A 27,164-nucleotide genomic window follows, 5' to 3' on the forward strand; every position below is an offset into this window, starting at 1 on the left:
AACCCGCCCAGCGATCGACCCACCAACCTGTAATGGTTTTCAATAACTCCACACAAGTTGTACGATCCGCTAGTTTACTCGATAGGCAGGTGTAAAAACAACAGGCAGCCGGTAGTAATCCGTTATAAGCGTTACGTCACCCATTGGATCTGTTTACAGCACGGCAGTGACGTAACCCTGGCAACGCAGCACTGCCCAAAGGTGCAGCAGCATACATATATATCGCTTATATGACACAACCCGCCCACCGATCCCCCCAGCGATCGACCCATCAACCTAACCATCGATCGATCCATCAACCCACCCATGGATCGCCCCATAGATCAATCCATCAACCCACCCATGGATCGATCCATCAACCCACCCATGGATCGATCCATCAACCCAACCATGGATCGATCCATCAACCCAACCATGGATGGATCCATCAACCCACCCATGGATCGATCCATTAACCCACCCATGGATCCCCCCAGCGATCGACCCATCAACCTAACCATGGATCGATCCATAAACCCACCCATGGATCGATCCATCAACCCACCCATGGATCGATCCATCAACCCACCCATGGATCGATCCATCAACCCACCCATGGATCGATCCATCAACCCAACCATGGATCGATCCATCAACCCAACCATGGATCGATCCATCAACCCACCCATGGATCCCCCCAGCGATCGACCCATCAACCTAACCATCGATCGATCCATAAACCCACCCATGGATCGATCCATCAACCCACCCATGGATCGATCCATCAACCCAACCATGGATCGATCCATCAACCCAACCATGGATCGATCCATCAACCCACCCATGGATCGATCCATCAACCCACCCATGGATCGATCCATCAACCCACCCATGGATCCCCCCAGCGATCGACCCATCAACCTAACCATCGATCGATCCATCAACCCACCCATGGATCGATCCATCAACCCACCCATGGATCGATCCATCAACCTAACCATCGATCGATCCATCAACCCACCCATGGATCGATCCATCAACCCAACCATGGATCGATCCATTAACCCACCCATGGATCGCCCCATAGATCAATCCATCAACCCACCCATGGATCGATCCATTAACCCACCCATGGATCGCCCCAGCGATCGGCCCATCAACCCGCCCATCGATCCACCCACCCGGTCGTCAACCTGCCCAGTGATCTGCCACTCCATTCTTCCCTCACCCATGAACCTAAAGTCCTCCACTTGAAGCACCTCCTTATCCCAGACCCTAAGACGGGCTCCCCCCCTCTGAGATCTGCAGATGCTGCTTCTTGCTACTCCAAAGTTGATCAGCCAGGACAGAACCCGCTTTCGTTCCTCTACTAAGGTTGTGTTGTGCCTAAAACTAAGTGCCAATATTATCAGACTTTTATTCTACATTGACATAAAACCCACAGGAATACAGAAGGGTAGTAACTTTTCCACATGACTATGAGAGAGACTGCACGTACCAGTGCGCCGGGCTTTAACCCAGAAACCAGGACCTTTAGAGGGGATGACAGAATCTCCAGGTCCAGACCAAACGACTCCTCCTCACTTCTCCTCAAGGTCACGCTGTCAGTTGTGTAAACGCCATCAGGACCACTGGCCTCCCCCGTCTCCCGGAGCGGGTAAGGTTTCAGCCCCGCAGCACTCCTCTGAGCTCTTCCTCTCGACGAGGAACCGGACAGGGTCTGGGGGGAACCTGGAGCGGGATCATCAAGTCTGGAATTCTGCGGCCGGGACAGAACCTCCGTGTTTTCAGCCTGATCCGAGTGGTCGTGGTCGCTGAGCTCATCCTCTGAGCACATGGCCTGGCGCTGGCGGAGGAGTGGGCTACGGGCCCCAGCGGGACTGGAGGCGGTCGGGGTCCGGCAAACTGCCTCCTCACGGGTCCTGGGTCCACTCTCAAGGGTCAGGGAACGGCCGATGGCTGAGAAAGAGAGGCAACGTTTGTGTGGTGACAGAAATATGGACTACGTTTACATGCAGTCAAAATTGGGGTTAAGGTCAATATTCCGGTTACTGAAACATTGGGAATAATCTGTTTCCATGCGTGAGCAAACAGGGTTATCCCTGTTTACATGGTGATTAATCATTTGGGATATCTGGATCAAACCAGTGACGCACGGAGAACATCATGATGCAATTCCCGTCATTTCCGCTTCTTCTTCCTGTATCCAAATCCACAACAACAATAATAACAGCAGCACGGCGGATAATGAACAGCCCAGTAGAAGTGGTTTTGTTTCTCTACCCTGTAGTTCTCCTTTTTCAGCGTCTTCCACCGGAGCTTGATCTGGTCTGGCGTTCGTACAAATGCTGCTTCACGCAACTTTTCTCTCACCTTCTTGTAAATCTTCTATCCCGGTACTTTCTACCGTCTACAAATGCAGAAATGTTCATATCCTTCATTACATTTATGAAGTGATTAGTCTCCTCCTGGTCTTGGTTTCTCCGTGTTTATAAGAACTTCCTGGACTCAAAAGACCAGGATTCCTTGTGAACAGAACATGTGCAGAAAACAAATTCCTGTTCCGTTTGATGGGGATATTCTGTTTGGCGTTTACATGACCTAATATTCAGGTTTTAAAAGGAGTAACCAAGGGGTCATATTCTGGTTTTTAAAAACCGGAATATGAACAAATTTGGGTTATTCAAAGGGGTTATTGGTGTTTACATGGCCGTGCACAACCGGGTTATTGCTGATATTCTGGGTAGAGAAGGCTTATTGATGCATGGAAACGTGGTCATTGAAGAGCTTTGTTGTGATTTGGTGAGAAAGCAGGGGTTACCGTGTGGGTGTGATGAGCCGTCCTGCTGGTGCAGCTCGTCGCTGGACGAGCTCTGCAGACGGGACCCGGACTGGAAGGACAGGTTGGAACCGTCCGCGGAGAAATACTGAGACAACTCCGCCTCAGAGCTCAGTGAGCCCTGCGTCACACAGAAACACCAGGATAGGATAAATACTCATGATCTATACAAGAATAACTGCATTCAGCAATAATAGCACTTTTTTATGAATAAAAAATGAAAACTATTACTTTTATTCCACATCAAACATGATTTATTTCAGGGTAAATTAAACTGGACCTAGTAACAGGTGGATTATTGGCAGCGGATCTAATTAGTTGCATAGGAATACAAAAAAAGAGAAAACAATAAGACCATTCATTCTGATCATTGATCATTTTTCTCAGTATTTATTTTGCAGCAACAATGAATTATTGATCTACCGCGCACCCCCAAGGACAGCAGCCAGTTTCCAATTGAAATGAAACCTATAATTCCAGACGGATCATATTGGAATTAAAAAATTAACTTCTGAGACCTCCGTTACATACTACTGCCAAAATCACAAAACCATAAATGACCCATGTCCCGGTTGGGCGGGGAAGCGGTGCTTACTCTACTGGCCGGTTCCAGGAACCTCTTGAGGGTCCAGCTGAGGGACGGGGACGCGTCTCCCTGCAGGTCCTTCCCGCCGGGCTGGGGGCTCTTACAGGACACGCCTGGAGGAGACAGAGCAGTCAGGGGAAAACCTGCTGGTAACGTTCACTTATTCTGCTCCTCAACGCTGGAACAAACTTCCTGTAAACTTCCTGTTATTTTAATATTGCTGATCATGGTTTACAGCTTAAGAAAACTCAAATATCCTATCTCAAAAAATTTGAATATTCTGGGAATCTTAGGGTGCTTTCACACCTGTGGCCCGTTTGTTTTGTTCCGATTCAGGGGCTGAATCGATACAGTTGTTCCGTTTCTCGTTCGTGGGGTTTGTGTTCACAAGGCAAACGTCTGTACCGTTTCAAAGCTGATAACAAATTCCATGCGCGAACCAGCTGCTCTCTGATTGGTCAAATGAACGCGGAAGGAGTTTCCTCTTCCGCACCCTGGGATAAACAACACGCCCCTTTCAGCACAGACAGCAGCCGTTGGCTTTGGCTGATTTATGGTTCCGCGTTACACCAACGCAGAGCCTACGGCGTAGAGTACGGCGTAGGCTCTGCGTCGATTTAACGCAGAACCATAAATCAGACTGTACCCATTCATTTATGTGCGCTCGGCGCAGAGCGGAGCCCGGCAGCGGACGAGAGGCCGCCTGCTGCAGCCGGGTTTGGGCTGCGCAAACCCGGCCCGAATTGAACATTGTTTAATTTCAAACAATGTTTAATTTGTGCCGTGGTGGGAAGACATCTCAGCACGTCCAATAGGAGAGGAGTTGGTGGAGGCTGGACCGACTCCTCTCCCTGCGCCGCGGCAGCACACACACAATGAATGGAGTTGTCTCGGTTGCTGTGTGGATTATGTTCTCACTCCAAATAAAAAAAATGAACCGTTTCAGGTCTCGATTGGAATCGTTCCGAGACCACCTGTCCTAGGCGATCTCGGAACGCTTGTTTTGTACCGTTTCAGAGCGCGATTGCTGTGTTCACATATACCAAAACGTTCCGATCTTGAGGGGGAAGCGTTCCCTGTATCGGAACAACTGCTTGAAACGGTACAGGTGTGAAAGCACCCTTAATCTTAAACTGTAAACCATAATCAGCAATATTAAAATAATAAAAGGCTTGCAATATTTCAGTTGATTTGTAATGAATCCAGAATGTATGACATTTTTGTTTTTTTAATTGCATTACAGAAAATAAAGAACGTTATCACAATATTCTAATTTTCTGAGACAGTCCTGTATATCCAGATGCTCTTGTTTTGGTTTATGCTACATTCTGCTCCTTTTATCATATTTTTATGATGTCTATTTTAACTATTATTTAATCATCTTGTGTTCTTTTTCTAAAGTATTTCTTGTTTTCCTGTCTGAAGTGTATCATAGAGGGGAGGCCACTCGATAAGCCTCTCAGGTTTCTGACCTCTCCAGGACTTTTTATTTTATGTTGTTGTTTTGTTTAAATTGTTTTTTCATTTTCTCTAAACGGATTCCACCATATTTCTTTCTTTTCTTCTTTCAAAAAGGTGCAAATAAATAAAATAAAATGGAAAAAAAAAACAAGCCCAAAGAGTCCTGTTTGGACCCCTGAGCCCAAGCCACACGGTCACATGACCTCTTGTAAAATGAGAGGAAACCTGGGAAACAGAAAGAAGTGGGTGTAGACTCAGACCTTGGAAGTAAGACGAGTGTCTGTTCCTGCTCATCTTGTCCTTGTTTGTTGATCGAGCGATGACGTGATCCATCTCTTGTTCTGAAACCTGAGAAACAAACAATCACTGCGTCGGTGAAACACACAAATGATGATAACCTGGTCAGATGTGACCTGCTCTTATCAGATAGCAAATGCAGTCGTCTGCAAAAGTTTGAACTCCCTCTTTTAATCCAAAAGCTTTTTAAAGAACATGATAGTTTCTGTCCAGGTCCGGGACTGGTCTGCCTCCAGTCGGGACCCGAGACCAGCAGAGACGTGAGGAGAACTGTGTGAGATGTCGTGTAATGTGCTGCAGGCCTGGAAATGCATATCACAAAGGAAACCAAGTTGATCTCATATGACGCTTTTCCACTAGTACCTACTCAGCTCTACTCGACTCATCTCAGCTCGGCCTGGTTTCTTTTCCATAACAATCCAGCACCTGGAGCAGAAGTAGGAGGTTGGAGAAGCTGCTGTGACGTATTTGATTGTGTATCTAAACGAAGAAGACAACACTAAAGATGTAGAACCTGGAGGAGATGATAGATGTGCTGCTGGGTCTGTGGATTGTGTTCCATATCAAGTTAAAAAATGAGAGAGAGAGAAGTTTCAGGCTTTTTTGTTTGTTAGTTTGTCTCTGCGCTGTTGAAAAGTCATCTGGAGCCGTGAGCAGCTATGAAGAGACAGAGCTCCTGGTAGATCTGGTCGTTCCTTATCTCCGTCTAGATCTTTTTAATTCTCTCCTCAGCACCAGGTTTATGAACATCTGCACCTCAGAGTTGGATCAGGAACAGACTTTTGCTGCCATTGCCTGTTGAATAAAATGAACCAGAATCCGTCAGAGTCTCTTTCTCTGATTTCCTCCTCCTGACTCAGACGTCTGACTCCAACCCCCCGACCAATCGGTGGCCTGTAGTGTGATGATGTCAGATACAGCCGACTCAGCAGCTTAGAATCTCGGCAGAATAGATACAGAAAAGTATCTACGTTAGACCCCTAGTTGGTAAGAACCAAACCGAGTCGAGTTGGGCTGAGTAGGAACTAGTGGAAAAGCGCCAATACTGTCTGTAGAGAAATAAGGACCATAGTAAAAGTCAACACTGCTGGGTTTTTCTTTTTCTATTTGCATTGTCTACATCACACCACAACAGCAACTTTGAGCGGTGAAAGAGGAGCTGAGTGCTCCCCGCTGGGTGCTCTGACCTTGGGGTTGGGGTGTCTGCTGATGATGAGGCCCACTGCTCCCGGTCCACATTCACTGAGGACGGCGTAGGCCTCGCTGAGCGCCGCGTGGCGAAGGCTGACCGAGTCCACCTCCAGGACCTGGTCTCCACGGCTGCACAGACAAGCACGCGTGAGCCATCGCTCCGGAAGCCCTCTCTCTCTTCATCCCAAATCCAACCTGATCTCACAAAAATCCGTGAAATGCCCACGACCTCTCACCACTATTTTCCGTGGCACCAACACGGAAATGGTATAATTCCGTATGAGCACCACGGATATAGTACTATGTGAAGTCAATATCGTTGTCGTGATATATACAAGGATTATTACATTATTATTATGTATATATTATTCTTTATTATAGTGGCTAAGTTATGAGTTTTTGACACGCAAGTTACTGTTTGTTACTGTCAGTTTGTAAAAGCATGTTTTTAACGGTGTTTTAACAGTGTTTTAATGATGTTATGATGATTTTTAACAGTATTTTGAAGTATTTCACCGTGTTTTCTAGTATTTAACGTAAATTTGAGTATTTAACCATGTTGTTTGCTGTCGCCATGACGACGGAGGTGGCGTAAGTGATGTGAAATTATTATTTTTAGCAAAAACCACAAGCGTTTCCTACTTCTAACCAATCATAAGTGATGCCTAACCTAACCAGACCTTAACCAGAGCGTCGTCCAGCCACAAAATATCATTTTTAATTGCTTTTGAACCAGGAAGAGGAGACAGGCAATATTTAAATTCATTGTTTTAACCATTCTCTCATTCCATCAACCACAGGGAATTCCCTGGGCGTCCACTCTACGTCATAGAGTGACGAGCGGAGATCCTGATCACGTGACGAGGCCCCGATCGCAGATGTGATGTCATTGATTACTGTTGTCAAAAACCCATAACTTAGCCACTATAATAAAGAATAATATATGCATAATAATAATGTAATAATCCGTGTATATATCACGACAACGGATCCCAATTGACTTTGCATACAATATCCGTGGTGCTCACACGGAAGTTTACCATTTTCGTGTTGGTGCCACGGAAAATAGTGGTGAGAGGTCGTGGGCATTTCATGGATTTATTTGAGATCAGGTTGTCAAAATCACACACATCCTCATTCACCTGAGCCTGCCGTCCATCTTAGCCACGGATCCCAGAGCTAAGCTGTGGACGTAGATGCCGGGAGGAGAGTTGTCCAGGGTCAGACAGCACACTCCGATCCCCAGGCCGACGCCGGGCTCTAAACCAACCAGCAGCCACGTCACGGGTTCAGGTTAGTGTCACAAGAAAAAACAACACAAAAGGCCTCTCAGGGTAGAGATGTTTTTTCCAGTGATGAGTCTTGTTTTAAGTGTAATGAGATTTTTGACTAAAAATGAGACATTTTAACCAGAAATAAGACAAATATTCCTGGTAAGATTTTGAGTTTTTGCAGTGCAGGATCAGAATCAGTAGCAACGCTGGTCTTGTTACCTTTGTGAAGTGTGACCTCCATGATGATGCAGTCTTTGGGGCCCAGGCCGGGGCCCCGTCGGCCCTCGGCCTCCTCCAGGCCGGGGGGGACGGGCGTGCCCCCACTGGTGTTGGAGTGAGGGGAGCTGGAGCGACTGGGCAGGGTGGGAGTGGGACACGGCGTCAGGCTGGGGCTGCGCAGACGCGTGCGGATCGTCAGGGTCACTACACCTTTTTTTAGTTGCTGTTGGAAAAATGAGAACGTGGTTTATTAAAGAAGATTAAAAAACGTGAAGCAAGATGTGCAATTGTGTTGAAACGTACTGCATAAACTCTAAATCTTAACAAGAATATTTGTTTTATTTCTAGTTAAAATGTCTCATTTTAGTAAAAAAAATATCATTACACTTAAAACAAGACTCATCACTGGAAAAAAAACAACAATTTTCACCTGTTTCAAGTAAATTTTCACTTAAAATAAGTAGAAAAATCTGCCAGTGGAACAAGATTTTTTTGCTTGTAATGAGAAGATAAATCTTGTTCCACTGGCAGATTTTTCTACTTATTTCAAGTGAAAATTTACTTGAAACAGGTGAAAATTGTCAAATAACAAGTTATTTTTCTGGTAATGATTCTTGTTTTAAGTGTAATGAGATTTTTTGACTAAAAATGAGACATTTTAACTAGAAATAAGACAAATATTCCTGGTAAGATTTTGAGTTTTTGCAGTGCGGGTTCCTTGTTCTTATTGTGCCGTATAAACTGCACTAATCCAAGGTTTCTGGGACATGCGGTAAACACCTTGAAGGTCTGGATGGCCTGCTGGTGCGTGAGTCCTTGGAGAGACTCTCCGTTTACCTCCAGAATCTCATCTCCTGCACAGAGACACCACATATAATAAGACAAATAAAAGTAAATAAATACATACAATTTTACATCATAAAAAAGATTGATTCATGCTCACCTTATAAGTGTAAGAGGAGGTTTATTTTTGTTAAGAAGGTTATTTTGGTAATTCAGGGTTCATTATTTTATAAATACATTCTTTATATTGTGATGTAAATCAGGGACTATAATGACACTAGTCAGTTTATCTGTCGTGATTAGTCTGTTTTAGATTGGGCGGAGTGATACGCCACAGTACGGCACTAGGTGCTGTGTTGATGTTCTAAAATCCTACACTGTTGAGGGACATTAAAGTACACTGGAACTCAGCAGAAGTTTCCCCGTGTTTATCCTACTCACGACACCAAAAAGGTTTAATTTAATAAGGTAAGGCTTAACTCTACACCAGCCTTACATCAGTAAAAGTTCAGAGCTCAAAACCTGCAAGAGTCCCGTGATCGGGACCAAAACGGGACTAGTTTCTTCTGAGCGGAGGAAGATTTTGGTCTGCGTGTCGAGGCGCGGTCGTGGTCGGACGCGTTACTAGTCAACACAATAGATTAATATTAATAACCCAATATCGCGATACAGTTTGTCACCTCCACGACACGTATAGTGACGAAGGATAAAAAGCCAGAAGAGAATATCAGACTGAGGAAGTGACGGTAGCAGAGACGACTGGACAAGGAGCCACTAGTTTAACCCCCCAACACCCGCCGTACTCATTTTTGTTGCATTTTGGTGTCTATGTCATGACATTTCATTTCATTTTTCATTTATTTATTTAGCACAATGCTTTTTTTAAAACAGTGCATGGAGGGAACTTGTACAGAGTTCCACTCCCATCAACAACTGTGATGAAATAACAAAGATAATGTACAACAAATTAAAAAATATTATAAATATAAACGTAAAAGAGAACATGGATACAAGGTCTGGATTAAATTAAAGATAAAGACATTGAAGGTTAAGACAGAATAAGATGTTTTTTTTAATAACTTTCTGAAGGAGGTAAAAGATAGTGTTGACTTCAGCGACACATTCAAGTCATTCCAGAGTTTTGGATCTAAATGTAATGTTAAATTGATGAGCAGATGTTGGACAGAAGGGTAAATGAAGATCACCACTGTGTCTAGTTGGATATGAATTAAAATCAGATGAAAAAGTAAAGAACTGCTGGAAAGTGAAAGGAAGATCTTGTTTTCTATTGATAAACTTATGCACGAACAAGCATGAGTGAAAAACAGTAAGTTTATGATGGATAATAGTGAATATTTCATAAAAAGAGGTGCAGATGGTTCGTGTCGACCAGACTGAGATGGTTCTTAAGAATCTTTTTGGATTATCAGTAATGTTTTGAGAAAAGTTGGATAAGTTGCACACCAGACAATATTGCAGTAATTCATATATGGAAATAGGAAACTATAACACAGAGGGACGGATCAACAGACAAACCTTTTTCAGTAAGCCAAGCATTTTCATTGATCTTTTGCAAACTTGATTAATATGATTATTCCAATTTAGACCTTCATCCAAAACAACACCCAGAAATTGTGTGTGTGATACTTGAAGGATTTCAGTTCCGTTAATGAATATTTTAGCTTCTTCTTTTGCATAAGGTTTATTTTTGTTGCAGAAGATCATAAAGTTAGATTTCTTTACATTTAGAGTTAGCTTATTGATCTGGAACCAATTAGAAACATTTACCGTATTGTCCCGAATATAAGACGACCCTGATTATAAGACGACCCCCTCTTTTTCAAGACTCAAGTTTGAAGAAAGACTTTTTGAACACCAAATTAAATTTTTATACAGAAAATAATTACAGTACACCTGAAACAAATGATTATATCAATATATTCAAGAGAAAAAGCATATTATTTTGACTATTTGAAATCATCATCTTGAAGTTTGCATCATAACTTCTCCTCAGCTGCCGGTTTACCTGCCGAACTTCCACCCATTTTTCTCCAGATTGTCGCTACGTTTATCCACTTTCTGTTATCTCTTCTCTTATTTTCTTCTCTTTCTTATACTATTTTTTATTTTTCTTCTTCGTGACAGGGGTTCACCTTGGCCTGAGGAGTTAAGTTCAGCATTTGCTTTAAAGATATTTGGCGCCATCTAGCGTTGTGAATGGGTATAACGTCTAGACCCCGAATGTAAGACGATCCCCACTTTTTCAGTCTTATTTCAATGCAAAAAACACCGTATTAAGGCCAACACGGTATTTTCTTAACCGTGGCCCAAACCATCAAGTAAAAAACTGCAGCAGGTCTTCGGAGGTTAAAATAGGTTGTAGTTTATCTTATTGCAACCAGTAATTTATTTCAGTTTACTCTGATTTGTTCTGTCATTGGAAAACGGTTGGTGAGGTGAAGGGGTGACAGGAACTGAAAACCCAATATGCACGTTGCTTTAAACACATCTGATAAGACAACTGGTAATAAGGATGTTGACCAATAGTCAAAAGTCCACCATTTCCACATAAAAGCAGCCGGTGAGAGAAAAGGAACGTTTACCTTCCTTCAGTCGTCCGTCAGCCGCTGCAGCTCCGTGAGGGAAAATAGTTTTGACAAAAATGCCCATCTGTCCACGTGCAGAATCCTGCCCACCGACAATGCTGAAGCCGAGACCCTGTGGAAGTTACAGCTAATGTTAAAGATGCTTTCTTGTATTCATTCTTCCACTCATCCATATACAGGACTGTCTCAGAAAATTTGAATATTGTGATAAAGTTCTTTATTTTCTGTAATGCAATTAAAAAAACAAAAATGTCATACATTCTGGATTCATTACAAATCAACTGAAATATTCCAAGCCTTTTATTATTTTAATATTGCTGATTATGGTTTACAGCTTAAGATTAAGATTCCGAGAACATTCAAATTTTTTGAGATAGGATATTTGAGTTTTCTTAAAGTAGGCTTGCAATATTTCAGTTGATTTGTAATAAGTCCAGAATGTATGACATTTTTGTTTTTGTAAAACAGTATGCTTTGGATAAGTGCAGTGCTACACTTTTTGCAGATGATACAACTATATATTATGCATCAAATAATATGACAGAGTTAAGGAACACACTTCAATCAGAACTACAACTAATACTTCAATAGAAATGTGAGAATAAATTGGTGTTGAATGTGGCAAAGACTAAAAGCATCATGTTTGGGGCCAAACATGCTGCTAATAATAACAACCAGTTGGTCTTATCATTCAAAGGTTCAGGTATTGAACAGGTTGAAGAGGCTAAATTGCTCGGTGTCACACTTGATGAGCGGCTGTCTTGGGAGAAACATATTGAGAATGTGGTCAAGAGAATGGGTAAAGGTGTAGCATGTATCAGAAGATGTTCTGGTTTTCTTACTCCTGGTGATCCAAGAACTAGTGTTATCTCACCTTGATTACTGCTCACCAATTTGGTTGAGTGCAGCCAAAAAAGACCTCTCTAAGCTTCAAATTGCTCAGAATAAAAGCTGCAATCCCTGCATTGTGCTGTCCATCAGGTGTGAGACAGAGTACTGAACGTTTGCATGCCAGTCTCTCTTGGCTCAGAGTCCAGGAGAGGTTGGCTTGTAACTTGATGGTTTTTTTCAGAAACATCTTCTACAGCAAACAACCAAACCGTCTGTATTCACAACTACATTATGTAAGAGATCAGCATAGTTACAATACCAGGCAGGTTCTAGAGGTTCTCTAGTGAAACCCAAACCCAGAACAGATGCAGTCCGGAGGTCTAGAATATATCGGGCTCTTTCCGTGTGGAACAAGTTGCCAATTATGATTATTGAAGCACCGACTAAGGCAAGTTTTAAAAAACTGTTTAAAAAACACATTCATTTGAATCCAAATGTTATATAAATCTGAGGGAATTAGATGGGATATAGTTTAATGTATTGTGGTTAGTTTTAGTGTACTTTAGTTTGTTTTAATTTGAAGCCTATACCGTTTGTTTTTATGTTTTGTTTTTATGTCTTGCATTGATTTTGTATGTTTGCTTTACTTGTTTTTATTGTTTTTATGTTTTGTCAGACATGTTATCTATTGTGTCTTATGTGTTTTTTTGTTGATTTATTGTGTCTTATGTGATGTTTTGTTGTGTGTGGAGCCCAGGAAGAGTAGCTGCCACTCTGGTGGCAGATAATGGAGATCCAATTCAATAAATATACACCAACATTTAGTCATTTAGCAGGAGATTCTTCAGTGCCAGTATTTGGCAGCTCGTCCCAGCACCAGGGCAGGGCAGATGAGAGCAGAGAGGACTGGTGCTGATGCAGCGAGGGGCCAGAAGATGTTCCTGAGAGGAACGCGGTGAACAGGAGTTTTAATGAAGGGGTGCAAACCCACAAACCTCTGCAGACAGCATGAGGGATTAGCCAGGGCGGCCGGTTTGAACTTTGCTGCGGGTGGTTAAAAAAAACACTGCAGGATCGGGACGTAGTCTAGCGACAAGATGGAAATCAATGAGGTGGAAAAAACCTCAAACAAGGTCTTTACAAAACAAAGACAAAGCAAGGCCAGTCAGATATTTGGAGAAACTGTGTTTAGTGTCTGTGCAGCATCTTAGAAGAGACGAGGGATTGGAACCTCAGTCGGTCAGCAGCATTCTCTTCCTCCACAGATATGTAATGGACAAGTGATTCATTTGTTAAATTAATTAGTTTTATTTGTTAATTTTGTTTATTTTATATTTATTAGTGTGATTTGAGCCACTCACAGCTACTCTTGTTGCTATAACCTCAATCACATAATTGATGCGTGAAAGGTGAAATAGCTTGTGGATGATGACAATGATGGATTTGCATCTAACATTCGGTCAGTTAGATGCAAATCTAACTGTCAATTATCCATCAAGCTCCACAATGATCATGTTAACTGTAAATCAGTCCAGGACATTTCTCTTGCGGGACGGGAGAAGACACTAAATCAATGCATCTCTATTATTGTGCAGCATGAATTCTCAGTTTTGCGGATGCGGGCGAGAGTGGATGTAAACACTGCGGGAGCAGGGGGGAGTGTAACACACTAGTTGCGGTTGCGGTAATGGACAGAAATGCAGCGGGAGCAGGATGAAGAAGACAGGACCGGGTCCAGCTCTCAGAGATCCACCTGCAGGACGCCAGGGCTCACCTTGCAAAACCTTTATCATTGATTATTTTGACCTTATGCAAGCCACATTCTTTGAGTGATGCAGTCGACCAGGAAATCTGACTCGGTAAACCTCTTGGGCCGACTGGTTTTACTCATTTACATTTGTATTAAGTTATTAAGTTTTAAATAACTCTAATTACAAACTAAAAGACAAATAGGCAGTACCAAGCATGTGAGTGTGAGGGTATGTGTTTGGACTGATGGTTTTGTTCATGTCCACACCCCGGGTCAACACATGGAGCTAAAAAAACAAAGGAAGTACCAGCAGAGGGAGACGTTTCTATGGAAAAACAAGACATCATTTCATCTATCTATCTTATTTTTAGATGTTATTCTTTTTTTATTTAAAAATTGGCGCCGGATCGCGCCGACTGTCATTAAAAAAGTAAAAAGACTAAAAAGGAATTGAGCTGCAGCATGAACATGGCCTTAGCTACACGTAAACCGGGGTTATAACGCAGTTATAACGCTCTCTACAGAATTATACAGAATTATATGACTGTAGTTATGCAACATATTAATACTAGTATTATATTGAGATTAAACAGCAAGTATTGCAGCTAATGATGCTGTAAGGACCAATCACCTCCCAGAATGCTGATAGAACTGCTTTCAGAAACATCGTGGGTCAAAATTACCAAACAGATCCAGGGAGGAAACAGAGACGGAGGAAATCGGTTTTATTTTTTCCAGATTCTGTTTTTATTTTTTCCATTTTCTGTCTTTTTCGGGTTTTTAATTTTTGCGAATTAGTTTTTTTTATGCATTTTATGCAAATTTAACCCTAAGACAGTATATAAAGTAATGAAATATAGACAATGTATGCAATTATAACTGAAAACTTTAATGTTTTTATACCTAAAATAAAAAAAAATCGATCTTTAGACATAGGAATTGATTTTTAGGAATTAATATGAGAATCGATTTAGAATCGGAAAATCGATTTTTTCAACACAGGCCTAGTCTACACTCGTCTACACTACGAGTGGGCAGCACGGAAAGTATTCGCAGCATTGTTACGCCAGCTGTTGTGTTCGTATACAGATTCCTCCTCCGCGTTTCTCCCCGGACCTGATGACCCGTCCACTCTGAACGAGTTCCACCAGATCTCTGTTATTATCGTCAACGGACAGACTTGGGACGGACGTCTTGGATGGGTGAGCGTGTAATCTCCCCCTGGGCCCCGCTCTCTCCCCCTTTTTTTGTTTTCCAGGCTGCAGCGAGGGGGATAGTGGAGGAAGATCCTCCGGATCTCCGCTGGAGCCGAGTCCCAGCTGGTTCTGCTCCAAGTCTGCTGGTTATTATTCTAACGGACCTGGAGCAGCTCAGTCATGCTGTTCTGCACATGTGCCACTGCTATTTTCACAGAAAAAATTATAAAAAATTAAAGCTGCAAGCAGCGATGAACGGGCCCTCGTGCGTGCAATTTTCACCAATAAAGGTCAAGGACTCAAAACTAAGTCTGATGACACCACCATGACTATTTATATCAAACCATTCAAAAGTTATGGCAGAAAGTAGGAACTATCAAATATGGACCAATCAGATGAAGGGGGGGTGCACTTTTTGAAGGAAGGCATTAATTGCGCCAAAATTACACGATTAATTCAAAATGGCCGACTTTCTGTTCGGTTTCGGCCATGGCGCCAAGAGACTTTTCTTTAAGTTGCGACATGATACAGGTGTGTACCGATTTCGTGCATGTACATCAAACCGTATTGTGGGGCTTGAGGCACAAAGTTTTCTAGAGGGAGCTGTTGAGCCGTTAGGCCACGCCCATTAATGCAAACCATTAAATATAAAATTTTTCGCCAGGCCTGGCTTGCGTGCAAAATTTGGTGACTTTTGGGGCACGTTTAGGGGGAAAAAAGGCCTTCATTTCGTCGGAAGAAAAACGAGAAAAACAAAAACGAGAAATATTACTACAGATCCGATAGGGCCTTCGCACTGTAAGTGCTCTGGCCCTAATAATAATAATAAGAAGAAGAAAGATGCAGAGTGGCGAGGAGGATCGGCCCGCAGCATCCTCTGTCAAAACGTCTTAGCATCTGTGGTGGCAAAAATTGTTGTTCAAAAAGAATGTCAGGACACCTCAGCTGTCTTTCTGAAGATTTAATGAAAAGAGGACAAACATTCAATTGAACGGAGCCACACAGTCCAACCGGTCACATAAACCGTCAGTCCTGAGTGCACTGAAGAAGATTAGAGACAGGTTATTTTATAGTTTGGAGCTGGAAAAGACAAAACATCACCCATCACCCTGGCAACCGTGCCATGCTCTGTGTCAAAGGAACATGACCTCGGCATAGGAATGAAAACAGGCAACAGACAGTGTTATACCAAAATTTTCCATTACACATCATCCAGGAAGTGGATGGATGGATAAAATAATTTAAAAATCCATCCATTATCTATACCCGCTTTATCCTTTTCAGGGTCACGGGGGTCTGCTGGAGCCTATCCCAGCTCATTTCAGGTGAGAGGCAGGGGTTACACCCTGGACAGGTCACCAGTCCATCGCAGGGCCACATATAAACACACAAACCATGCACACTCACACTCACACCTACGGGCAATTTAGAATCACCAATTAACCTAATATGCATGTTTTTGGACTGTGGGAGGAAGCCAGAGTACCCGGAGAAAACCCACGCAAGCACGGGGAGAACATGCAAACTCCACACAGAAAGGAAAGAGTCGAACCGGGGACCTTCTTGCTGTGAGGCAACAGTGCTAACCACTAAGCCACCGTGCTGCCCTAATTTAAAAATAAAATAGAAATTAAAGTCTTCAGAAATAAATGAGTATGCCAATAAATGCTGCAAACTAAAAAAAACTATTTAAAGAATAATTAATATATAAACTGACATAAAATCAATATTTCTCCTTTAATTACCCAATTTACATTTAAATTTTTGTAAATTAAATGGTTAATTGAATCTTCATTTAATTTCACTCATCATTTTAATCATTTGTTATTTATTTCTTATGCATTTATTCTGTCATCCCTGTATTTATTTCTGCTGTTTCTTCTTGATATTTGAGTCATTAATGTGTGTCTTTGGTCATTTTCACTTTTACTTTTTCTTTCAGTAATTCTTCACTTTTATGGTCTGTTTTCTTAACATTTACCCTGTATTTTCTCTCTATTTATTCATCCCAGTGCATCTATTTTTGTCTGCCCCATGTTGACGGTTTATTAACGGGAAAACAGCTACATAAATTATTTTTCTATTGGATGTAAGACGACTGGGCACCGTCATAGTTTGATTAGTGGGCGATGGCCGGGACTAAATCCTGGTCGGGTCCATAAAAGCAGACTCTCCGAGCTTTATTTATGCACGTGGCGGAGGAGTGCGCTCACCTTTCCCTGGCCTTTCATCAGCACGATACTGGAGATAATGGACGGCTGTGCCAGTCGCCATGGAGACTCCACTTGAACCGTGCTCAGGGAGCGAGCCGCCTTCTTAATCACCTGGTAATCCTAGAAGAGAGACGAGGAGAAAACAAAAAGACAAACAGCTTTCAGACAAATTGGGTTTACTCTTTCTTTATGCTGTCCCTGCGCTTTTCACAGTTTTAATTCTCACTACACACATTTATTCCTTGACATTCCTTATTCATGACATCCGTGAACCTCCGACTTTACTGTAATCCAGCTAGCGATCATCCTGAATCCTGTTCTGTTTTATTTCCTGAGTGAACCTGATCTTGACCTGTGATCAGGGATTAGTGATTATGCTGATGTGATTATGAGTCGGCCTGTGAGAGGGGCAGCTGCTCTAGGGGGGGCATATTGCCATGGGGGTGCAACTGGTCTGCAAAATTTTATATAGGTGGCAAGCTGCAAGTTAGGGCCAGTTCCAATCCCCCCTAGTCCTACTTTTCAGTCCAACCCCTAAATTTTGTGCGTTCCCGTGAGGGTAGTGGTGTCCCAATTCCTCTTTGCATGTAGGGCTAGTGGACATAACGATGGGTAGTGTGTATGAATCTAGCCCTTCACAGAGAGGGATTTCAGATGCTGACTCGCCGACCGAGGGCTAGAGAAAATTTCCCAGAATGCTTTACTTCATCATTTGCAGACTGAATCAAACAAAAAAACATGGCGGACATTTCTCATTTTTAGTGAATAAAATCAATATTTTGAGTTAGTTTCTGCATAAAAATGTGTTTTGATTACATTTCTAGTGAGAAATATATATTTTACTTTCATAATATTCACTCAGTGAATGTACATAATCACTCGCTTGGTCATTGTATCTTCAGATCTCGCCAGAATAAAGGCTGATTTATGGTTCCGTGTTACACCAAAGCAGAGCGTACGGCATAACCTACGCCGTACGCTCTGCGTCGATTTAACGTGGAACCATAAATCAGCTCCCGAGCCGGTGGCTCTTCTCATCCCCGAAAACATCGGAGCAAATTTCTTAACAGACGTTATTTGGATAAACTGAGTCCAGGTTGGGGATCTTAACGGTTACTTTTACGCCTGAAAAAATATTAAAACTTAATAAAGTGGCATATTAACAGCGCTACAGCTGAAATTAAAACAGCTTTTATCTCTGGGCTTCCTGATATGGTGTGACGTATGTGCAAACGTAACTACACAGTCGCTTACGTACCCGAACGTAAACCACGCAGTGACGTAGCAAGTGGTGTCCCATTCCCTAGGGAAGATTATAAAGCCCTACCCCTTGTGGCTTCAATTTTGAGGGTGAAGTGGTAGAAAGTAGGGGGTGTATTGGGATTGGCCCTAAAATCTCTTTTCCAAGAGTGAGCTGACCAAGAGGGCAGCATAAACAGTGTTACAACAGTGAAAAAACAACAACAAACAGCAGTCACAAACTATAATCAGGGACACAAATAACATACAACATAAACTCGGGAACACGACAGGTCCGTATTATGTAAAACCTTTCAGTACTATTCGACTAAAAACAATCACATTGGCCAAGAGAACTAGTTTAAAAATAATCATGTTTGCAAAATAATCATGTGAAGGCCAGGATACAGGTTTACACCGCAGGGTGTTGTAGTTCACTTTGTCCTTTTTTTGTTCAACTCTATTTGTGATCCTACAGAAAACAATGTCGGACGGTGGCCTGGAAGTGCAAAACACAACGGCAAAAACGAGAACACAACGACAAATTGAAAAACACGACGGCAAATTTCAATTTGTTGTTGTGTTTTTTAATTTGCCGTTGTGTTTTTAATTTGCCGTTGTGTTTTCTCTTTTGTCGTTGTGTTTTTTAATTTGTCGTTGTGTTTTTTAATTTGTCGTTGTGTTTTGCACTTCCAGACCACCGTAATGTGGTAATGAAGACAGGTTTCCAAACACTCCAAACCAGGGGCGCCGGATTCATTTCAGAAGTGCGGGGGCCGAAAAGTGTGTAAGTGCGTGCGTGCGTGCGTGCATGCGTGCGTGCGTGCTGAAAGGGAACCTTGTTGCAGAGAAACCCAGGTAACACTTTACAATAAAGTACACAAAATTTAGAGTAGGCTAGTTACCAAAACCCTCATTAACATTAAGGCATTTGCTTTGCAAATAAATGAATCTATTTAAACGAGAAATTTGCAAAACTATTTTCTGAACTGACAAGGAATGAAATAATAATAATGGGCATAAAATAATAATAATAAGCTTTATTATAAAAAAAAAATCCTTAGTAAAGTAAGGAAATTTCTTTCAAAAAAGTAAAAACGAATGGATTTTTACTGAATTATGATTTTTCTTATGTTTACGAATGTCTTTCTCCCGCCGGGTCTGCTCTACATAGAAACAGGAGTGTAAAGGCCCCGGTAGGTTTGTGATTGGCCAGCACACAGCATGCTCTCATTACCCGTTTTACCAAATAGGCAGGAATGATTTAAATGTCTTTTTACCGTAAGTGTTGCAATATAGAGGCATTTGAGGAGTGATTCACGACTTAAAAAGAATGTGAGAGGAGGGAAAGGTGGGGGGGCCAATGGCCCCCTGGCGCCCCCACTTCCGGCGCCATTGCTCCAAACCTACTCTCTGCTGAGCAGATGCAGCGCTGGAGTCCAGCTCCGTACGGGGGGGGGGGGGGGGGGTGGGGGGTGTGTGACTGACCTGTCTGCCTCCAGCAGGATCCAGCTGCTGGGGTAAGGAGTGTTTACGCCGGCTGCTCGGAGGCTTCTCTGCCGTGTCACTGCTATTGACGCTGGTGTCCACAAACAGCTCATCGTCCTCCCCTACGGACTCCAGGCGGCTGCTTCCACCTGGACCTGGACCTGGACCTGGACCAGGACAAAACAAATATCAAACATGTTCCTACCACAAACAACCCAGTAATGGTCTGCAACATCTCCTGGAGGTGAAGCAGCTTTGATACAGAGTCCTTATCCACTACATCCATTAATCACTACATCAACAACTCCTCTCCTCTTCCCTTTCTCTCTTCTCCATTTCCATTTTTTATTTACTATAAGTATCTCATAGCTATCATTTTTGTCCATCGTTCCTGTAGTTTCTTTCTTGCTGGCCTTGCTTCCTTTTTTCTCTTTTGTGCATGTTTGCAGGCCAGAGCTTCAGGAGCTGCGTGCTTTAATTTGTCCCCCCCACTGGTCATCCCACTGCTGCTTCCACCTGCCTGTGTGGATGTCTGCTGTGTGCTGCTGACGTCCCTGACTCCCCCAGTCTGGCCTTCGGCAGGAGGGTCCCCCCTTATGATCCAGGTCCTGCTCAAGGTTTCTTCCTCCTAAAGGGGAGTTTTTCCTTGCCACTGTTTGGCTTAAGGCTTTTCTCCCACTATGGGAGTTTTTACCTGCCATTGTTTATGTAATAACTGCTCGGGGGTTTATGTTCATGTTCTGGATCTCTGGAAAGCGTCTAGAGACAACATCTGTTGTATTAGATGCTATACAAATAAAACTGAATTTAATTGAATTGAACATTTTACTTTCCCTGACGATGAGGAGAACAGCACAGACACATGTTTTACGTGACGACGAGGAAATCCGAGGTGCGGGCTGCACACCGACCTTGGGACGGGCTGCACAGCTTCATGGGAACGGGGCTGCAGCTGGATCTGGGTTCCTCCACCGCACACTCTCTCTGCTCCTCCACGTCACTCAGCTGCAACGACAGAACCAGCACACTTTCAGTTTTCACTCAACTCAGATGACGATCATACAGTAGGGAGAAAAAGTATTTAGTCAACCAATTGTGCAAGTTCTCCCACTTCAAAAGATGAGAGAGGCCTGTCATTTTCATCATAGGATTTTTACTGAATTCATTGGTAAATTCCTGGGTAAAATAAGTATTTGGTCACCTACAAACAAGCTTCTTTAAGAGGCTCCTCTGTCCTCCACTCGTTAACTGTATTAATGGCACCTGTTTTAACTGGTTACCAGTATAAAAGACACCTGTTTTAACTGGTTACCAGTATAAAAGACACCTGTTTTAACTGGTTACCAGTATAAAAGACACCTGTTTTAACTGGTTACTAGGGGTGTAACGGTACACAAAAATCTCGGTTAGGTACGTACCTCGGTTTGGAGGTCACGGTTCGGTTCATTTTCGGTACAGTAAGAAAACAAAATGCAAAATATAAACGTGCTAGTTGTTTATTACACACACACAGAATAACATTGGCTCTACGTGTGCCGGCGCTAGGACCCCGCGGACGCCTGGTGTGTGGTCGGGCTGTGTTTTCCTTCATGCTTCCCTGCAGCGTCTCATGCAAACACAAACACACGGACCTGCAGAAACATTTCTTTATATCATGTTGTCTGTCGCCCGCGATATCTTTTCTTTTTTTGGCCGGCGCCATAGTTGGCTGGCTACAAACTCTATACATCCCATAATGTATAATAATATGGCTGCGCTCTCAGCAGCGGTACTCGCATCGTTAAGGCTGATTTATGGTGCCGCGTTACACCAACGCAGATCCTACGGCGTAGGGTAAGCGGCCAGCGGCCGTACGGTGCACGCCGCTGCGTACCCTACGCCGTAGCCTACGGCCCTAGGCTCTACGTCGATTTAACGCCGAACCATAATTCAGGCTTTACTAGGCAACGAAGCAGGTTGACTCACGTTGGAGAACAGCGCTGCAGAGGCGCTCATAAACGTAAATGATCAAACGTAAATGACGCCAGGCCTAAACAATGGTAGGGGAAACACTGGACTTGTCACAATTATGTGCTTAGCTCTTTAGTTCTTCATTAGTTAGTGCTTTTTTCTTTAATCTTAATACTTTCTCGGTGTGAGCGCAGAGTGCAACTGCAGCAGCGCTCTGCTCCACAACGTGCGGTCCTCTACTTAATATGTCTGTGTGGAAACTCGTTCGGTACGCCTCCGTTCCGAACCGAACACGCTATACCGAACGGTTCAATACAAATACATGTACCGTTACACCCCTACTGGTTACCAGTATAAAAGACACCTGTTTTAACTGGTTACCAGTATAAAAGACACCAGTTTTAACTGGTCATCAGTATAAAAGACACCTGTTTTAACTGGTTACTAGTATAAAAGACACCTGTTTTAACTGGTTATCAGTTTAAAAGACACCTGTTTTAACTGGTTATCAGTATAAAAGACACCTGTTTTAACTGGTTATCAGTTTAAAAGACACCTGTTTTAACTGGTTATCAGTATAAAAGACACCTGTTTTAACTGGTTATCAGTATAAAAGACACCTGTTTTAACTGTTTATCAGTATAAAAGACACCTGTTTTAACTGGTTATCAGTTTAAAAGACACCTGTTTTAACTGGTTATCAGTATAAAAGACACCTGTTTTAACTGTTTATCAGTATAAAAGACACCTGTCCACAACCTCAAACAGTCACACTCCAAACTCCACTATGGCCAAGACCAAAGAGCTGTCAAAGGACGTGAGAAAGTAAACTGTAGACCTGCACCAGGACCAGGACCAGGACCAGGACTAGACCTGGACCAGGACTCAGACCTGCACCACACTGGGAAGACTGAATCTGCAATAGGTAACAGCTTGGTGTGAAGAAATCAACTGTGGAAGCAATTATTAGAAAATGGAAGACATACAAGACACTGATAATCTCCCTCCATCTGGGACTCCAAGATCTCACCCCGGGATGTAAAAATGATCCCAAGAACGGTGAGTAAAGATCCCAGAACCACACGGGGACCTAGTGAAGGACCTGCAGAGAGCTGGGACCAGAGTAACCATGACTACCATCAGTAACACACTACGATCAGGGACTCAGATCCTGCAGGGACAGACGTTCCTGCTGAAGACAGGACATGTCCAGGTCTGAAGTTTGATAGAGAACATTTGGATGATGCAGAAGAGGACTGGGAGAATGTTATACGGTCAGATGAAACCAAAATAGAACTTTTTAGTGGAAACACAACTTGTCGTGTTTGGAGGAGAAAGAAAGCTGAGTTGCATCCAAAGACACTATACTGTGAAGCACGGGGGTGGAAACATCATGCTCTGGGGATGTTTTTCTGCAAAGGGACCAGGACGACTGATCCGTGTAGGGAAACAATGAATGGGGCCATGTATGGTGAGGAACCTTGCAGACGCTGACTGGACCAGGAAGGAGACACATATGTGAGGACATCTGTCTGACAGCTTAAGTCAAAACTGGGTCATAAGCTGCTGACATTTGCAAACAACTGCAGGGGGGGTTAATGTAAGCGCTATGAAGACAAACACACAAGAACCACATCATCTGCTCATTTTGGTCACCATGGTTACAGTACAAGAATGACATCAGAAAGGAAGTTCAAGGGTGGGAGGGGTTGTGTGTACCGGGAGGGGGTTGTGTGTACTTGTGTGTACCTGGGGGGGGTTGTGGAGTCTGCTGCTGCTGTCGGAGGTCTGAGAGAAGAACAGGGGGGTGGTCTCATCCAGGGGGGGGAAGGACCGGCAGGTGCTGACGAGGTCTGGGAGACTGGTGGAGGACGAGTGGTCGAAATCCACCTCCGACTCCTCCTGCAGGGTCAGCAGGAGAGAAGGTACAGATGAAGTGTGGGCCAGTTTCCTTCAGAGTTTTATGTTTCAGATTTGGAGAAGAGACAAAATGATGCGCAGCATTTGAAACCCGGATACGTTTTGTGTGAACCCTCCTGAGCTGCAGTGAAGGCAGCATGAGGAGAAGTCGTGGGTGGAGATAGAGGTGGAGAGGATGGTTAGTTCTACTCAGATCCAGGTTTGAGATGTCGCCGTTGCCATGGTTTTGGAAATGATGCGATAAATGAGCCACCTTCAGACCGATGTGGGCCCAAACAAACCAACTGGCTGCGTTCTGTTGGAGTTCTCTTCGGGTCCCCAAACTCTGCATGTCCTCTGCACAATGTTTCATGATTGCCTCAAGGAGGAATGGTGTCATAACCAAACCGTATTAAAACCATTCCCCCAGACCAACGTGCACAGATGCACGACCAACTGAACAGGAAAATATTTTTTTCTTTTGAATTTCATTTATGAAACACACTTCACCAATAAAAATGTGGATTTCAAATCTTTTCTTCTTAGTGTATTCAATTGATTAGTCATGCACTGCAATTTTGTAATGTCCTAGAATTAAAATTCTTTATTTGGGGACCTTTAGCAGATATGAGATTAAAATGCGACTAATAATATTAATTAATTATAAATCCTGTAATTAATTAGATTAATTTTTTTAATCGCCTGACAGCACTAATTATTATATTATATATATATATATTATTATACTTGTTATATATTATTGATTTTATTTGAGAGCACGTCATATGTACTCTCAAACATGGATATGTTTTTTTTATTACTGATGGATATGTTTTGTACTGTTAATAATGTTGGATATACATGCTTTTGAATGTTTGTGGAGGTGTAAAGTCCAGTTTTGTTGAAAATGAATTTGGCACATCCAGTCTTTGCTGGTGCACACCCAATGTCTGTTTTCTGGCTACGCCACTGGTCTGTCCTGCACTGCTTCCAATCAACGCCCACTCATCTCTTCTACTCTGTCCACCTCTTCAGATGGAGATGAATGTCCAAGGAAATGCCTGCGTGCAGATGTGGGGCTGCTGGGTGTGAGGACTAGAGGGCTTGGGATTGGGTCCCACCGGGTCCCGCGGGACCCAACGCAAATCTCGAGGGAGCGGGCGGTTTGAATTCTCCTGCAGGCGGGAGCGGGCGGACAAAAAAAAAACAATGCGGGATCGGGATGTAGTCAAGCGACAAGGTGGAAATCAATGACGTGGAAAAGAACCTCAAACAAGGTCTTTACAAAACAAAGACGAAGCAAGGCCAGTCAGATATTTGGAGAAACTGTGTTTAGTGTCTGTGGAGCATCTTGGAAGAGACGAGGGATTGGAACCTCAGTCAGTCAGCAACATTCTCTTCCTCCACACATATCTAATGGACAAGTGATTCATTTGTTAAATTAATTTGTTTCATTGGTTAACTTTGTCTATTTTATGTTATTTATTAGTGTTATTTGAGCCACTCAGCTACTCTCATAGCTATAACCTCAATCACATAATTGATGCGCGAAAGGCGAAAAAGCGTGCGATGATGACAATGATGGATTTGCATCTAACTTTCAGTCAGGTGTCTATGAACTGTCAACCATCCATCAAGCTCCACAATCATGATGTTAACATTAAATCAGATAGATTTGTCTGGACATTTTTCCTGTGGGACGGGAGAAGACACTAAATCAATGCATCTCTATTATTGTGCGGCATGAATTCTCAGAGTTTTGCAGGAGCAGGCGGGAGTGGATGTAAACACTGCGGGAGCGGACGGGAGTGGAACACAGACATTGCGGGTGCGGGCGGTAATGGTCAGAAATGCAGCAGGAGCGGGATGAAAAAAGCAGTCCCGCGCAGGGCTCTAGTGTGGACTCACCCTGCTGGACACCACCAGCTGCACCAGGCCGCTCGTAGCCCGGAGGATACAAACAGCCTCCTGGTGAGTGAGGCCCACCAGAGACCGACCGTTAATCATCAGCAACTCGTCACCTGGACGGAGACGTCCATCTCTGGAACACACACAGACACACACATCGTCACACACTATAGTCAGAATAGTATGGAGCTAGAACAGTCTTATAATTCGCAAATGCACACACCGTTTAACAGTCTCATAATTCGCAAATGCACACACCGTCTCATAATTCGCAAATGCACACACCGTTTCACAAATGAACAGGACAAAATGTGTGCATCAAAAATACATTTGTATATCTTGTCCTACGCACGTGTAAATTGTTCTTTGCATTTGTAAAACTTGTCCTGTGGATTTGTGAAACGGTGTGTGCATTTGCGGAACGGTGTGTGCATTTGTGAATTTTGTCCTGTGCATTTGTGAAACGGTGTGTGCATTTGTGCATTTTGTCCTGTGCATTTGTGAAACGGTGTGTGCATTTGCGAATTATGAGACCGTTCTAGCTCCATAGAATAGTCACTGATGAAAAATGTTCATGGAAATCACATATAAACAAGATAGTTAATAATATGGGAAATGGTATTTCTGTCATAAGAAGACATAAAAAATGTTTAACTCTAAAAGCAACAAAACTAGTAATTCAGGCCGTAATTATATCAAATCTTGACTATTGCCCGGCAGTTTGGTCAAATGCAACTGCAGATATGATTGAAAAACTACAAAAACTACAAAACAGGGCTGCACGCATTGTTCTTAGTTGTAACTGGACGACAAGCGTTAAAATACATAAGAATCTTGGTATATTTGGTTTATTACTTTACTCATTATTATCATTTATTAGAAATATGTCCATAACAAAGACTCCTCAGGTATTATACCAGGATGTTACAGCTCTGACTGTCATAAATAAATCACCAGACCTGCAACTGGAGGAGATTCTGCTGTCAAATGTGATTCTAATGCTGGTAACAAGACTGTTGTGTAAAGGGCCGTGTATGAGTGGAATTCATTTCCCACACAAACAAACAGCATAAGAACATTCAAATTATTAGTTAAGCAACATGTTTTGAATCAGTATAAGTAACAATTATAGAACATTGAAATAGAGATCACTTAAACAGCAGCTGCTGAGACTGATTGTCTGACATGCTGGAAATGGAAACATAGTTGGTTGTGACTGTTGATGAATGTATTTTTTTCTTTCTTTTTTTCTGTATTAGATCAGTTGTGAAGTTCTAGACTACCAATTAAATGAAATTGTGCACTGCTTTTCAGACATTTTGACAGGGTCGGCGTCATGGGGGGTCATCCGCGGGCCATGCCCCCCCCAAATGAGTTATTGTGCCCCCCTCCACTCGCCCACAAGCAGGCCAAGCCTTTGTGCCAAACTTTGTATTTTATTGATTACTTATCTTA

General features: G+C 42.9%; 1 protein-coding gene across 1 annotated transcript in view; it reads right to left on the bottom strand.

Moving 5' to 3' along the window:
* pdzd2 (PDZ domain containing 2) overlaps positions 1-27,164 on the bottom strand; it is a 97,530-nt gene that overhangs the window by 33,298 nt on the left and 37,068 nt on the right. Inside the window, exons 7-20 of the mRNA XM_061730287.1 lie at positions 25,710-25,842; positions 23,652-23,804; positions 20,864-20,957; positions 19,953-20,119; positions 17,226-17,345; positions 11,233-11,347; positions 8,627-8,700; positions 7,847-8,069; positions 7,496-7,613; positions 6,350-6,482; positions 5,126-5,213; positions 3,414-3,517; positions 2,801-2,939; positions 1,478-1,938 (exon numbers count right to left, since the gene is read on the bottom strand). Of these exons, the coding sequence (XP_061586271.1) occupies positions 1,478-1,938; positions 2,801-2,939; positions 3,414-3,517; positions 5,126-5,213; positions 6,350-6,482; positions 7,496-7,613; positions 7,847-8,069; positions 8,627-8,700; positions 11,233-11,347; positions 17,226-17,345; positions 19,953-20,119; positions 20,864-20,957; positions 23,652-23,804; positions 25,710-25,842 (2,122 nt within the window). The remainder of the gene's footprint in view (positions 1-1,477; positions 1,939-2,800; positions 2,940-3,413; positions 3,518-5,125; positions 5,214-6,349; positions 6,483-7,495; positions 7,614-7,846; positions 8,070-8,626; positions 8,701-11,232; positions 11,348-17,225; positions 17,346-19,952; positions 20,120-20,863; positions 20,958-23,651; positions 23,805-25,709; positions 25,843-27,164) is intronic.

Source organism: Cololabis saira, chromosome 9 (assembly GCF_033807715.1).
Source record: "Cololabis saira isolate AMF1-May2022 chromosome 9, fColSai1.1, whole genome shotgun sequence".
NCBI lineage: Eukaryota > Metazoa > Chordata > Actinopteri > Beloniformes > Belonidae > Cololabis > Cololabis saira.